Genomic DNA, 13,879 nt, shown 5'->3' on the forward strand with positions numbered 1-13,879 from the left:
TGAGATGTGGTCATTAGCCCTATACAGAGAACATGTCTTCAGAAATCCTGCAAGATAACATGGTGTAAGCATATACCATACATTAATAGAAAGTTATACTTACAGTTACAGTCAATCGTGCCATTTTGGCATCAATTTAGATTGTTACTAAGACAGTAGCTGAGTGTCCCTCGATTGCCACTAGTCTAGCTTGTGGGCCCTCTAGATTGATTGCTTCCGTCTTCTTTTCTTTTTAAAGTGTATTTGGATTCCTCCAGTAACAATAAATACATTAAAACAACACACATTACACAAGTTTGTAATTATGCAATGGGTGCAGTTTTAATATATTCAGTGTTAATGGAGAATTCCAAATGAACTTTAAAAAGAAAAGAAGACAGTCGGAATCAATCTAGGGGGCCCACTAGCTGGCTTTGCGGCAATCGAGAGACACTCAACTGAAGCAGGGACCGGTCGGTCTACCACTGTGGTGTTGGCCCATGTGACTTAACGTAGACATTTTCTGGCCATTGATACAGACTGTCATAATCCAGACATGCAATCAAATGACCAGAAGCTACAATGTAACATGTTTACTGGAGAAAATGTTAAAGGGCTGCGCAAAATAATAGAAATTATCAGAATAAATTCAGCAAAAATGTCAGGATCAACTCAAGTTATACTAAAAATGTCAAATGGACTCAAACGTCCAAAGTACGCTAACGTTTCAGGATGGATACTGCTTAGGAGGGGCTCTCTTCGGAGTTCACTTCATCGGATGAGCACTGATGAAAGTCCATCACATCCCGTGCTAGTATAAGATCCAACCCAATATTTACAAGCATGGTCTTCAGGGGTACCTGCATCCCCTTTCTTAGAGCATCACAACCTGGGTTCAAGGGTGACCCAAACCCTTCTCCGCTTCTCACAGCTTGTTTCTCACCTCCTTGAAAGACCTGATGAGGGCTATAGAAAGTGACAATTTAGCTTGTAGTGTGTGCTTTGCAAGCATATAAATAAATGGAATAAAGCCTGTGCTCCATACAGCTGTCTTGTGTTCCTATGTCCCGGTACTTAAACTGTCCTGGATGTTTTGCTGCTTGCATTGCTTTACTTGTTGTGTTTGTCCTGGGCTTAGCGTTCCAAGCTGGAGCTAGTTTTGTACACATATATGAACTGACTTTGTTGCTTAGCCAGGCCTAGCTAGGATAAGGCTCTGCAGTGTGCACCGCAGCCCATCAGGCCCCTTAACGGTTCTAGGCGCAGCACATATTTCAATTCTCAATATTTTCCTAATGTATACCTGGCCTTCAATTGTGGAACTATAAATATGGTGGGCAATGCCTCAACACCAGAGAATGTATGTTTGTTATTTATAAAGATGCAACACTATTAACACAACCTCCGACACCTCTCATCCACTATCACCACAATGTGGTGTTTCTGACATCTTTTCAGGCTAGAGAAGAGTACATTTTTAACCACACTGTGCACTGTAATACTTCTCACGAGAAGATCCTCTGATGGTTGCATACGTCTAAATCTATGCAAAGATTTTCTTAGATTTTCTTATACGCCGTCCATGCCTATGGTCTTGCCAAAATATGGAGTATCTGATGTCTATACAGATTTGAGCTCTGACTAAAGGTTTTTTTACACGTTGTACATTGGTACGGTCTTTCCCCAGTATGGGTTCTCTGATGTTTGAACAGACTAGATTTCTCAGCAAAGCTTTTTCCACATTCAGTGCACATATATGGTCTCTCCCCTGTATGCGTCCTCTGGTGCGTGTACAGACTGGAGCTCTGCGTGAAGCATTTCTCACACTCCATACACTTATAAAGTTTTTCCCCCATGTGAGATCTCTTGTGTATTATTAGACTGGGCCGGTTAGAGAAGCACTTTCCGCAGACCCTGCATGAAAGAGCTTTCTCTTCTGTGTGCGTCCTCAAATGTTCCATAAGTTCAGAGCGCAGAAGATATTGCTTTTCACAATATGTGCATGTTTTGAGTCTTTCTTTAATCTGACATTTCTGGAAGCTTGGGATGCTGGTTGGGTCCGTCATGCTTTTCCTGCCTTCAGTACTTGTGCAGGGTGTTTGACTCTCCTGTGAGCTTGTAGATTTCTTCTCTAGTTCAGTGGACTGGCCTTGCCCATCTTCCACGAGATTTCTCTTTCTCCACTGGACAGCACACCTTCGATTTGTATTAGTAATGGCCATGTTGCCTGTTGAAAAGAAAAAGACAGGATACAGAGCTTTAGCATCCCATTGCACAGCATCAAGTTTAAATGACATATGCCCAGTGATAATACTTCATCGCAAATAGGGATGACGAACAGAAGTGTGGTGCAAAGAGCATTCACCCCGAATATGCCAAGCTTTCCGATGTGATTCCATTTCCAGCCCAAGTACAGCTGTAATCTTCCAACTGTATGCCCATAAGGAAAGGAAAAGTGGGAATATGCATTTAGGCAACAGGAACCTGCCCCCCGGGTACCCCAGGAGATTATGGTCTTTGAAAAACTACGTTGCTTCAACAAGGCTTGGCAGCACCATTGGCAGCCCACCAAACATTAGCACCCATGACAATGAATGTGGTGCTAATACTTTTACCAAATAAAAGAAGACAAAGTGTACTTGGGGCCATGTTTACTTCTCTCCCGCCACACCCAGATACTGGAAGTCCATTAACAAAGCCGGAAGTGCCACTTAAAAAGGAATAACACTCCCCGGCTGAGGCAAAGGAGAAGAAAACATGATAACGTATGGATTCTTTTATTTTTATTCATTCATCACTCCCGTGTGAAAGTATGATTTCTTTTTTCTTTTTAGTTGGGACCAGTCTGCAGTGGTGCGGGTCAGAGCCAGAGGTGAAGGTGAACGCAGGCTCTCAATATAAATAATGCCCACCTTCCATGTAACAGGGTTGGCTACTGCACCCAGCTCGGGTGCTTATTGGTAGAATATTTCCACACATGTTTTTTAACGATAACACGTTAGTAATCAATGATTTTCTTTCCTCTGCATTGCAATGAAGTAAATATTTGGATTGCAGAAGCAAAAAATAATATACATGTCTAAAACAATATCTTCTCACAGGCAGGAAACAAGCTTATGAGTCCGAAAGGTAATGTGGCAAAGGTGTGAAAGAACTATATTAAAAAGTACAACTAATTTAACGTCGGGCACTGCAAGATGGAGCCTGGTACCTCGCCTGTGTGGCTGCTAATTTCTCAGCCTTAGCTTAAAACTTACTAATGTAGTCTGCGGCCTTCAATAAAATAGCAAGTGTCAGAGGATTTACATGGATGAGACAAACATGAACAATTCATACAAAAGGGCGCTTGGTTAATGCCTTGCTCTACCCAGGTAAATAAACTTTTATCACACACAATTGAGCAAGGGCATACAAACCCACCTCAGGAGGAGAACACAAACTCCTGACAATCAACTAACACACATTTGATTCGAATGGATGCTGCTAAGGGTCTGTATGTTTTTATGTACTATGTTGAATATCCTATGTTCATTTTTCACGTGTAATATAACACCTGCTGCTTATATATTAAATAAGAACCTTAGCAGAATCCATTCGAATCAAATTTGTGTTAATTGATTGTCAGGAGTTTGTGTTCTCCTCTCGAGGTGGGTTTGTATGCCCTTGCTCAATTGTGTGTGATTAAAATGAGACAAACATGAAGGCATTTACAATGACTAGAAAAACATGAAAGCCTTCTGAGAGGGCATAACGTGTTAACAAGGCAAAGTGTATTAACGAGGATGCATGGCTTTCCCTGTGGTTTATATCCTGAACCGGAATTTGTCCTTTAAGAAATTACTAATGAAAAAGGACATTTTCATACAAAATGGGTTAAATATTAAAGTGTGTTACCCACATGGAGGAAGTTGGGTAAGGATTGAAGAACAAAACGGAGGACCCTTGAGCCTGATTTGGTTTCAAGAGATGTGCATTGCTTTGAGCAGAGACACTGATGTTTTGCCCTATGGTGTAAAATTGGTTTGTGCAAACCAGTTTCTTCTGGATTTTCAGTTTTATCATTTAACTAACCCATGTTTACAGTGGGGAAACGGATTTTGCACATAACTATAACAGCTTTTGTAAATGAATAACTGTCTGTTATTCTCAAAATCTAACAAATACCTGTTGTTACTAACGCCCTTATTAAAATAAATATAAGAGGAGTTTCTGAGACATTCTGCATTTGGTCAAAATGATGCAATCTCACAGCCTGTTGCCTTCTCGATAGGGGTCTATGGTAAACACAAACATACCTTCAGTGGTTTTGAATAGAAGAATATCAGACTTCACTGTTTCTCACAGACAGGGCTGTTAGAGTCTCTACATTTACAGGAAGTGAACCCTGCCCAGTGTGGGACACCTGATATGAAACGGGGTCATGCTTGGACTTACTCTAGCTTCTGCCCAAACAGTAACGGTGGCGTTCTCTCGAACATGGGTCTCTTCTTGCCCTGTTGCTGTCCTGGTACATATGGAAACCCTGGTTGAGGACACTGGCTCATCTCCCCTGGACACCTGCTGACATTCCAGTCTCTGCATGTTACTGGACTGAGAACCTCCACTGATGCTACATTATCCTTCCAGTAGTCCTTGGCCTTTGTTAGACTGATTTGGTTCTTGTCATCTGTTACCCTAAAAAGCATGCCCGCAACGGTATTCTGCAAGTGTTCAATATTTCCTTCTAGGCGCTGCAGTGAGGCTAAGAGGGTCATGTTGGAGACTTCCAATACTAGCAGCACAGACTCGTGCATCTTTCAAGCACCTGAGCTCCTGCTGCTTGCTGCCATAATAATCCATATACTTGCAAAAAATCTGTTCACATTATGCTCCTGACCATTTTTGTGGTAACAGTCTTCACAGAACCCCTGAAATATGGTATGGCATTTGTACCCTCTTCACCTATTTGCCTGTCCCAGAGCACAGTCTTTATACTTCCACAGGCTCCATAATTGGAGCGCTGCTCAAAAACTGTGCCAGGGGCATAGAGGCTCGGATCTCTGCTCACAGGATTCTAGAGGCCCCAGGCTGGGGAGCGGATCACAGGCTGCAAGAGGCCCCAGGCTGGGTAGACTGGTAATAGACCTCAAGAGGCCTCAGGATGGGGGAGCAGCTCACAGGCTGCTAAAGGCCCCAAGCTGGAAGAGTTGCTCTTTGACTTTCAGAGGCTGCAGGGTGATGGAGCTGCTCAGGCTTCAATCAACCTAATCTGGGACAACTGGTTGGGGGAATTGATGTCAGAATCAGGGATGACACTCACCTGTGTCTTTGCTTGAAGGGTCTTGCTTTCGGTGGATCCCTTACGGGTCTTGTGTTTAGATATGGGCGAGTCTCTCCAGACGCCACACGGCCTTACTGGTGTAATCCCATGCCGGGTGACCTCTGGAGAAGAAAGCCAAGACAAGGGGCACAGGAGAAAAACCTTCCTCCAAAGGGGAAGGAAAAACCTGTGCTGCAATGATACTTTAGTCCTCAGGGGCCGATGAGCAAAGAAGATCCAAGCAGGCCAGACCAGGCAACAAATATGGACAGGAACAGAAGGAAAAGTCAAGTGTCCCAAGGAAAATCCCAGCAGCCAGGTCAAGGGAGGAATTCCAAGAAAGAGGAACCAGCAAGGAAGCCCACTAAGGAGGCCAAGGGGGAGGAAACCAAGGAGACAGAGGGCTACAACAGAGAACGGGGAAAAGAGCTGAGCATGGAGGATTACCTGCATTGAGACGCAAGGAGCTGCAAGTCGTGGCATCTGATAAGACCGAAATCCGGAAACCAGAAGAAGCAACGGAGTGCCTCACGAAAACTAGACCGCAGCAAATGCTTCCACACTTGATGGCGGGGGGGGGGGGGGGAGCGGTGGCATCTTGGAGGAAAAAATGGTGCTCGCGAATTGAGGAGAGCGTCGCCAAGCCCACCACAAGGACCAAGCATGGCGGTTCATGCCAGTTGATTGGGGTTGGAGTTTGTAGCAAAACAGTTCGAACACATGGTGGTGCCTGAGGCTCAGGTGAGTAAATGTCTCTTTTTCCAGTTTTGGATTCCCCAATGTCAGATGTCTAAAGAGCGAAACAATTACCATCTCTCTTGACCTTCTGCTGAATGTTTAGGTGGTTTTAATACATTTGTTCTCATTATTTGTTTTCTCCTTAGACTGTTTAATGTAGACAAAAAGTGTGAAGTGAACTAGTGTTCTATGTGCACACAGAAATATAATACCAGGCATTGTGAACAGGGAGAGCATGATACTAGTGGGTAAGGGGGAGATAAGCCCTGAAGCAATGTGCACAGGTCCTGGTACAGATCTCTAGCTCTGGGGCCAACGAGAGGCAGCCATGTGCATAAGATGGGCAAAGAATTAGACCTCCAGCTCAAGGTCCCATGCCAAGAAGTAAGGGTGTCTATTCCCACAGCCTTGTTTACAGTTCTCCTATAGGATGTGGTGCAGACCCTTGTCCTTGAGTCAGTGTCTGGAGGAAATGTTTATAGAATAGGTACAGGATATGGTGCCACTACGCTTTCTGGAATGTCAATGTAGGGACAGTAGAAGGCTCTGAGATTGGGCTCTGCAGTCATTGTATAGTCAGCAGGTTTACAGAAAATGTAATGTATATATTTATCTTCAGTTTTGTAAAGTGTTAAATGCCTGTCACAGCCACTGAAAAGAGCTACTAAAGGGGAGGAAAAAAGGGTTTCAGAAGAAGGTGGTAACCATGGCTGTCAAAAAGAAAGAGCATCGCCATTCGGATGGACAAGGTGTTGAGTTGCAAAGCAGGAAGCCCACTGGTGAGAGTTAAGCATGTGCCGGGGAGTGTTACCAGGTGTAAGCACATTCTGCAGATATGTTTAAAGCTATCCCTGATACTTCCATAATTTGGCTTTTATTCCGAGGGGAAGTAGGTGAGAGTTCCATTCATGTTAGCCTTTCAAGTAAAGCCCTTCTATTTAGCCTTGGGTAAGGATACCAAGTGATGGGTCATAACCCTTGGGCAGCTTGTAGGGTTGGAATACCAAGATGTAGATGTATCGTCCAGGAGGATAGCTCAGTGGCAGCGTGCTCGACTTGGAAACAAAGTGACACGGAGCAACACAGGTTCGATCCCTGGGTCCGCGCTTAGAAACCTCTGGGTATTAAGCGCGTTATAAATATCATATCATATCATATCATATGTAGCTTTGCGTAGCTCTTGCCGTGCTTCATCCACTATCCATTAAGATTGTCATTATACTCTTTCCTTGATCTGGTGTATCGCGGTTAAGTCTAGTCTTGTGTGTATTTGGATATGTCCCATGTAAATGGCGTCACAAGTGTTCAGGTGATGCCTTCCAGCAGAAACCATTATGATTCCTAGCTTAGAGATCAACAAATCAGTAATGTTCTTCACAGATCCCGCATCTAAGAAATTAATCTCCAATATTATTTTGGTTTGAGATATATTTTCAGCCACCAAGGGGCACACCGAGACTCTGGTTGTGATGTTTGGTTGAACAAATAACAATACAGCATCAAGATTCAAGCGAGAAATTGACAACTAATAACCTCTAATGTAAACTAAAAGGACAAACAGAATAGAATGAGTAAAGTAGATCAAAGCAATGAAGTGGATAAAAAGAATAAATTGTACGAAAGCAGTAATGAGGTTTAAATCAATTAAATGGATGTCATGATTGCAATGGACGAAAGGAACAAAATGGACGAAATGAACAAAGTGAAGAGGATGGAAAGATGAATACAGGAGACGGATTAGTACACAGTCAGATGGCATGGAATGTATGAGTGCATGGTACATACGGAAAGTACAGAATAGACGATTCGAGTACATGAGACGGGTGTAGTGCATGGGACAGATGGAGAGCACGGAACGGATCGAGTGCGTACGACAAGTGACATGGGCTGAACGATAATGCAGGATGAATGAACAAAGTGAGTGGAGCGGATGAAGTCGGTGGAGTGGATGAAGCACAGAGCAGATGAGTGCGTTCAGTAAATGAGTGCGTTGAGCAGATGAGTGTGTAGAGCGGATGAGTGCGTAGAGCTGATGAGTGCGTAGAGCGGATGAGTGCGTAAGAACGGATGAGTGCGTAAGAACGGATGAGTGCGCAGAGCGAATGGGTGCGCAGAGCGGATGGGTGCGCAGAGCGGACGTATGTGTGAAGCGGATGAGTGCGTGGAGCGGATGAGTGCGTGGAGCAGATGAGAGCGCAAAATGAATGGGGGCATAGAGCGGATGAGAGCGTGGAACAGATAATAGTATGGTGCAGATGTAGGTTGTGGTATGGATGTAGGTTGTCCGAGTGGATAATAGAGTGGAGCGGATGTAGAGTGTTGAGCAGATTTAGGGTGTTAAGTGGATGTAGGGCGTGATGGTGTTGAGCAGATGTAGGGTGTTGAGCCAATTTAGGGTGTCTTAACGTGTGAAGTACATTAATGGAACGGGTGAAGTACGTGGATTGAACGGGTGAAGTATGTGGATGGAACGGGTGAAGTATGTGGAAGGAACGGGTGAAATATGTGGAAGGAACGGATGAAATATGTTGAAGGAACGGGTGAAGTGGTGAAATGGGTGAAATGGTAGAACGGATGAAGTAGGTGGATGAACCAGTGAAGTGGGTGGAACCGGTGAAGTGGATGGAACGTGTAATATGGGTGGAACATGTGAAGATGACTCATGTGGATGGATGAAGCATGGATAAAGGATAATGTGGGTAGAACGAATGAAAGGAGCATTGAATAAAATGGTTGGAGTGCATAAAATGGCTAGTAGTACATGGAACGGATTGGAGTGCATGGAACAGTTTCGAGTGCGGGGAAGGATTGGAGTGCATGGAACGGATTGGAGTGCATGGAACGGATTGGAGTGCATGGAACGGACTGGAGTGCATGGAACGGACTGGAGTGAATGGAACAGATTGGAGTGCATGTAACGGATTGGAGTGCATGGAACGGATTGGAGTGCATAGAATGGCGTGACTTACATGGAATGGTTTGGAGTGCATGGAATGATTGAGAGAGCATGGAAAAGAACGGGTTTGAGTGCTTGAAACGGAAGTAATGCAAGGAACAGTCAGAGTACATGGAACAGATGGAGTACATGGAACTATTGGAGTGAGCCCGATCTCAAACATCTAAGGTCAACCACCATATAACACCTCCACGCTTACTCTCTTCTTTACACCACCTCTCAACTAGAACACAGCGATACTATGACACCATTCGGTATAGCTGTTCTCATACCATCATCTGCCTCATACTCCCCATCACCCTAACTAAACACTGCTGGTTACACATCCTCCAGCCTAGGCGTTCTCCTCAGGCCTAACGCAGCCAGAATCGGTCTGGATAAAACCTACCAGAACGAACACATACTCTTGATCTCCCAACCACCACACCTGCCGCTAAGAAGCAGCTAGCACACGAATGCCACACCAGCTGCACACATATCCGGTGCACACACGCACCTTTGACTCTCTCTACTCTCTCTATTGACTTGAACTTCGGTTCCCGAGGGCGTTCAACATACCAGCGCCTTGAGACCATACCAATGGTACATAAGGCGCTATATAAATGCAAAGTAACATAACATATATGTGTATATATATTATCGATAACACATTGATTGTTATTCCATGAATTGTATTTATTCTTTGCATAAATTTTCATGCAACTCTGATTTTCATTCATAGATTAGATCATTAACGTTCATATATACATATTTGTTTCTCTCAACACGTGTTTCCCCCACGGTATGTGCCCGTGGTTTTTCAGGAGAGATACTAAATTTGAATTCTCTTTGTTATAAATATTGTTCTCTCTGAATTCTCATATATCTTTTATCATTAATTTTTCTCTAATTTTTTCTTATTTTCAGACATTTTCTAATTACTTTTATCTTCTTTTTCTGTATTCATCCTTTGGTTTGATTGCCTTCAGCTCGCCAGGATCCTAGATAGTACAATTCATGGAATAACAATCAATGTGTTATCGATAATGTTTCTACCAGAAGCGCAACCCACAAAAGTGGGTTTTTAAAAAGAAAATTTATTCAGAATATTGCTGCAGTCGCAATATAAGCACTTAGGGTGCAGAATCTAGGTAAACATATTAACCTTTTTGGCACACAAATTGCTGAAATAGGAAAACAAAGCCGACAAGGACTGCAATCTATTAAACAAAATATGTGTATATATATATATATATATATATATATATATATATATAGAGAGAGAGAGAGCCAGTGTTGGGAAGGGGGCGACCCTGTCCCACCCGCCTAAGCACATAGACCGGCGCCTTGTGTGCATGCTATCTCACACTGGCCAAAGCCTGACCCGGCCCACCCCCCAAGCGACCACAAGTTATAGTCCATATAACTGACTAAGCCCCAAGATCCTTGAATTCAATGGCACCAGGTGACCTTCGAGCACCAACCCTAAAGTAACAAGTCCTGAATGTTCAAAGAGAACGGACATTGCACGTCTTTGAACTACAATCATATGACGTGTATCGCGAGGTGCCTGGAGGAATAAAGGATAGTTCAAAACAACGGTGGAGAACCTGGAGCCGGATGGCGCGAGAGGGAGTGAGTGAAATGTGTGTGTGGAGGTCAGTGTGCCCAAGAACCTCCCTTGTGCCAGTCTTAAAACCTGTCAGGTGCTCAGTAATGATGACGTAGCATTGTGTTGGGGGTGTACTTCATTTGTTCTTTGACCTTCGTCAGAGAGAAGATCATCATCTCCGCAGCAGGTGGACGGACCGGGCTGGAACCAATGACCTGGCATCCCTTATGGAGCAGGCTGATCGTGTATAGGCGCACACCAACCAGCCGCGCAGGTTTTTACTGTATTGTGTTGCATCACGATGACGATCTGTCTCCTCTTAAGCCTATGCTTGAACCCTTTTTCGCAGAACGTTTTTTGCTGTTGCTCTCATTTTTGTGCGAGATTAAAATGGGTTATCCTTACAAGATCGACTTGGCCTTTTTCCCTAGCGGGTTGTATTTTATCTGATGTGAGCGTTTAGGGGCGTCAATTGGTGACCCCGACATGAACCCAGCACCACCCGTATTTGCTGAGGCTTCCAGGCAGCTTCTCCAAAAGGAGCCGCGCCCACCTGCAGCGACCTGTCCTGAAAAAACATGTGTTCCGAGTGGTGCAGCAGGAGACATTTTAAGAGAGTTCTCTCTGCTCTTTGAAGCGGGCGCGGCTCCGAGGAGAGTGCAGGCCGGTGTTGGAACCCCATGACGGTGGAGTTTGGGTGAGCATGCACATGTGAGTAGACTCTTATAAGCGATAACAAGTAGGGGACAGATGCATGGGGAAGTGTGAGAAGTGTGAACACGTGGAGAGCGAGTTCATTGATATGACATAGGTGTGGTTTGTGTTATTACTTATTGATGTTTGTATTATAAAGAGACTATTTTGTTAAGGCATTATAAGGTAAGGCAAAGGTAAGTCAGGAGGAGGGAAGGTGGTACCACGATAAAATATATTATTTAAAAGGAGGAATACGGAAATTAAAGTAGTGGTCTCATATAAGTAGTGGACCTAGAATAAGTAGGGGTTGTTATTTTAGCTTATTGTGTTTGTGTTTTATTAGATGAAGAACAGCCACTAAAAGGGGCATTAATTGTGCGTGTCGCGGCGTGGTGTGGCATTGAACGGTTGTGTGAAGTACTGTGTGTGCGTGGCAGAGGGGAACAGAAAATGGTGGTGAATGGTTTCCTTTTTTATGTCCCAAGCAGCAGCAGCATGCGTGGCGCGTTACCAGGGCTTTGTGGGGTCAGTAAAACATAGACATCACCTGCATGGGGGGAGAAACACCAATATAGTATATGTACAAGGCCCTGCCACTGTATCGTGACAGGGTGGAAAGAAGCAGATCGCGGGGACGGGAGGAGGGGGTGGTGCCCTGCCCACGGCCAGAGCAGGACTCCCACAATAAGAGCATCTTGGAACATATGTCCACATTCTTAGTAGCTAAGTATAAGGGGAAACAGCTACAGAGGAGAAAATATATTTTGGACCTTTGGCGAATGTTTGAGGACACAGAGGACCAAGGGGACGGAGTGGGGGCACAGATACAGAAAGATGGAAAGTGCAGGAGGGGAGGAGAGGGTGGGGTGCCAGCAGAGCACAGGGAATTATATCCCTTGATAGAATGTCCCGCAGAAGGGTACACAAATCCAACCTATGCGCCCACTGTGATAGGGACCCCTTCAGCATCAGTAACACCACAGGCTACCGGTCCCCCATCCCCATATGCAACCCCGCCTGAACTATCGGCACACACTGGTGTCAGGCAAAGAGAGTTTGAGGAAATCTTGGCAGAGTTGTGAGCAGAGCTGAACAGGGTGCGGGTATCCTCAAGAAAACTAAGGTTGTCGGAAAAAGGATCAAAAGAATGGAAATCCGGGGACTTCTTGCTCAGGATGGATATTTTCTTTTTTATTTGCTTTAATTGATTACAATATTTTAGCAAAGGCATCAACATTTCATACAGTTTTATGTAATAATGTTTATTATAATAATCCTAAAAGAAGTTTTAGAAAATATCCGATGGGAGATTCCTTAAAGGAAGACATTTCTTTCCATTTTATTGGAGTATTTTTTCCATAAACGTGACGACTGCTATCACATGTAAAGTCTTTTCTACGTTCATCAGAGTGGTCCACCAGTCCTCCAAGTCAAGAGTGGAAAATTGTGACATCAGCTGGCCAAGTTCTTTCGTTCCCTCTTTGGTTAGAGCTGGGCAGAGTAACTAAAGGTGTTTCAGCGTTTCAACACTAGGATCTACTACACAAAACGACATTGATTCTGGTTGGATTTAGTTTGTATTGCAAGAACTTCATTTGTGGGCAGCGGGTTGAGACAAGCTCTAAGAAATTGATCTCGATAGAATCTGTTAGGAAACTGTGCTAGTTAGCCTGGGAGAACTAATTTTCGGGTCTCCATCACAAGATGCGCAGCTGAACGGCAGCAAGCAACGGTTGCAAGAGTAGATATCCAGTCAGTCTCTTTCAACTTCTTTTTTACTCGTCGGATTTGATAACAGTTCATCAATGGTGCATTTAAATTCGTTAAGTTTCTCAGTTTTATTTCTTGCCCAGTTTTTTAACGTTGGGCTGGTCTGTGATGTAAGTTCCTTATTTATTAAGTCCAAGATCGGGGGTCGAGGAGGTAGAAGACATTTTCTGTACAAAGCCAGACTGTTCCGTTCTACCATGGTTTTTAAGGATAGCAGGCCAAGCACTCGGCAAATGATCTAAATCGGTGTGGACATTGGGAGGCCCAGAACCTTTTTCCAAAAGAGTTCCTTTAGCCAGTGCCATACTATATTCGGAATGTTTGCCATTGTCTCCGCTCCATAAATCAGGGACGGAACCACCTTTGTTTTGTAGTAATTCACCACTGGCAGTACGGTAAAACGGCAAAACTTATTTTTCAGTGCCAGTGCTTGGTTGACCAATGGTTTGCTTTTCTCTTTTAGATGGTCCACCATCATGGTTTCAATTGTGCTGTTATGTGAGGTGGAGGCGGTTGCAGCCGCCCTGGATACTGGGAGAAAGGAGGGGGTTGGGGAAGAGTCCCGTCAAGTGCTGGCCATCAATGAAAAGAGACAAACTACAGATCCCAAAATGCCCCACGAAATACTGCATCAGGGGGGAGGCACACTGATGGGTAAAGAAAGGAGAAAGAGGAAAGGAAGAACCGGGTTCCCTTATGTTAAAACCGCCCGAACACAAACAAAGTACAGGGTTAGCCCACAGTGGACGGAGCAGGGAGGAGGTGGGGAATCTGAATCAGGTGTGTTAAAACCGTTGCTGGGAACACATGGGGCTGATTACGGGGGAGGGGCCGGACAAGGGTTAAATGC

The 13,879-nt window shown here is 44.3% G+C and overlaps 1 protein-coding gene across 3 annotated transcripts in view; it reads right to left on the reverse strand.

Annotated features, from left to right (window-relative positions):
- Positions 1–285: 285 nt before the first annotated feature.
- LOC138565544 (zinc finger protein 629-like) overlaps positions 286–13,879 on the reverse strand; it is a 64,731-nt gene continuing 51,137 nt past the window's right edge. For all 3 annotated transcript variants that reach the window (XM_069642989.1, XM_069642988.1, XM_069642987.1), the window contains exon 3: positions 286–2,206. In XM_069642989.1, the coding sequence (XP_069499090.1) occupies positions 1,566–2,206 (641 nt within the window). In that variant the 3' untranslated portion in view covers positions 286–1,565. The remainder of the gene's footprint in view (positions 2,207–13,879) is intronic.

This window comes from Ambystoma mexicanum, chromosome 1p (genome assembly GCF_040938575.1).
Source record: "Ambystoma mexicanum isolate Mex_15411 chromosome 1p, UKY_AmexF1_1, whole genome shotgun sequence".
Lineage (NCBI taxonomy): Eukaryota > Metazoa > Chordata > Amphibia > Caudata > Ambystomatidae > Ambystoma > Ambystoma mexicanum.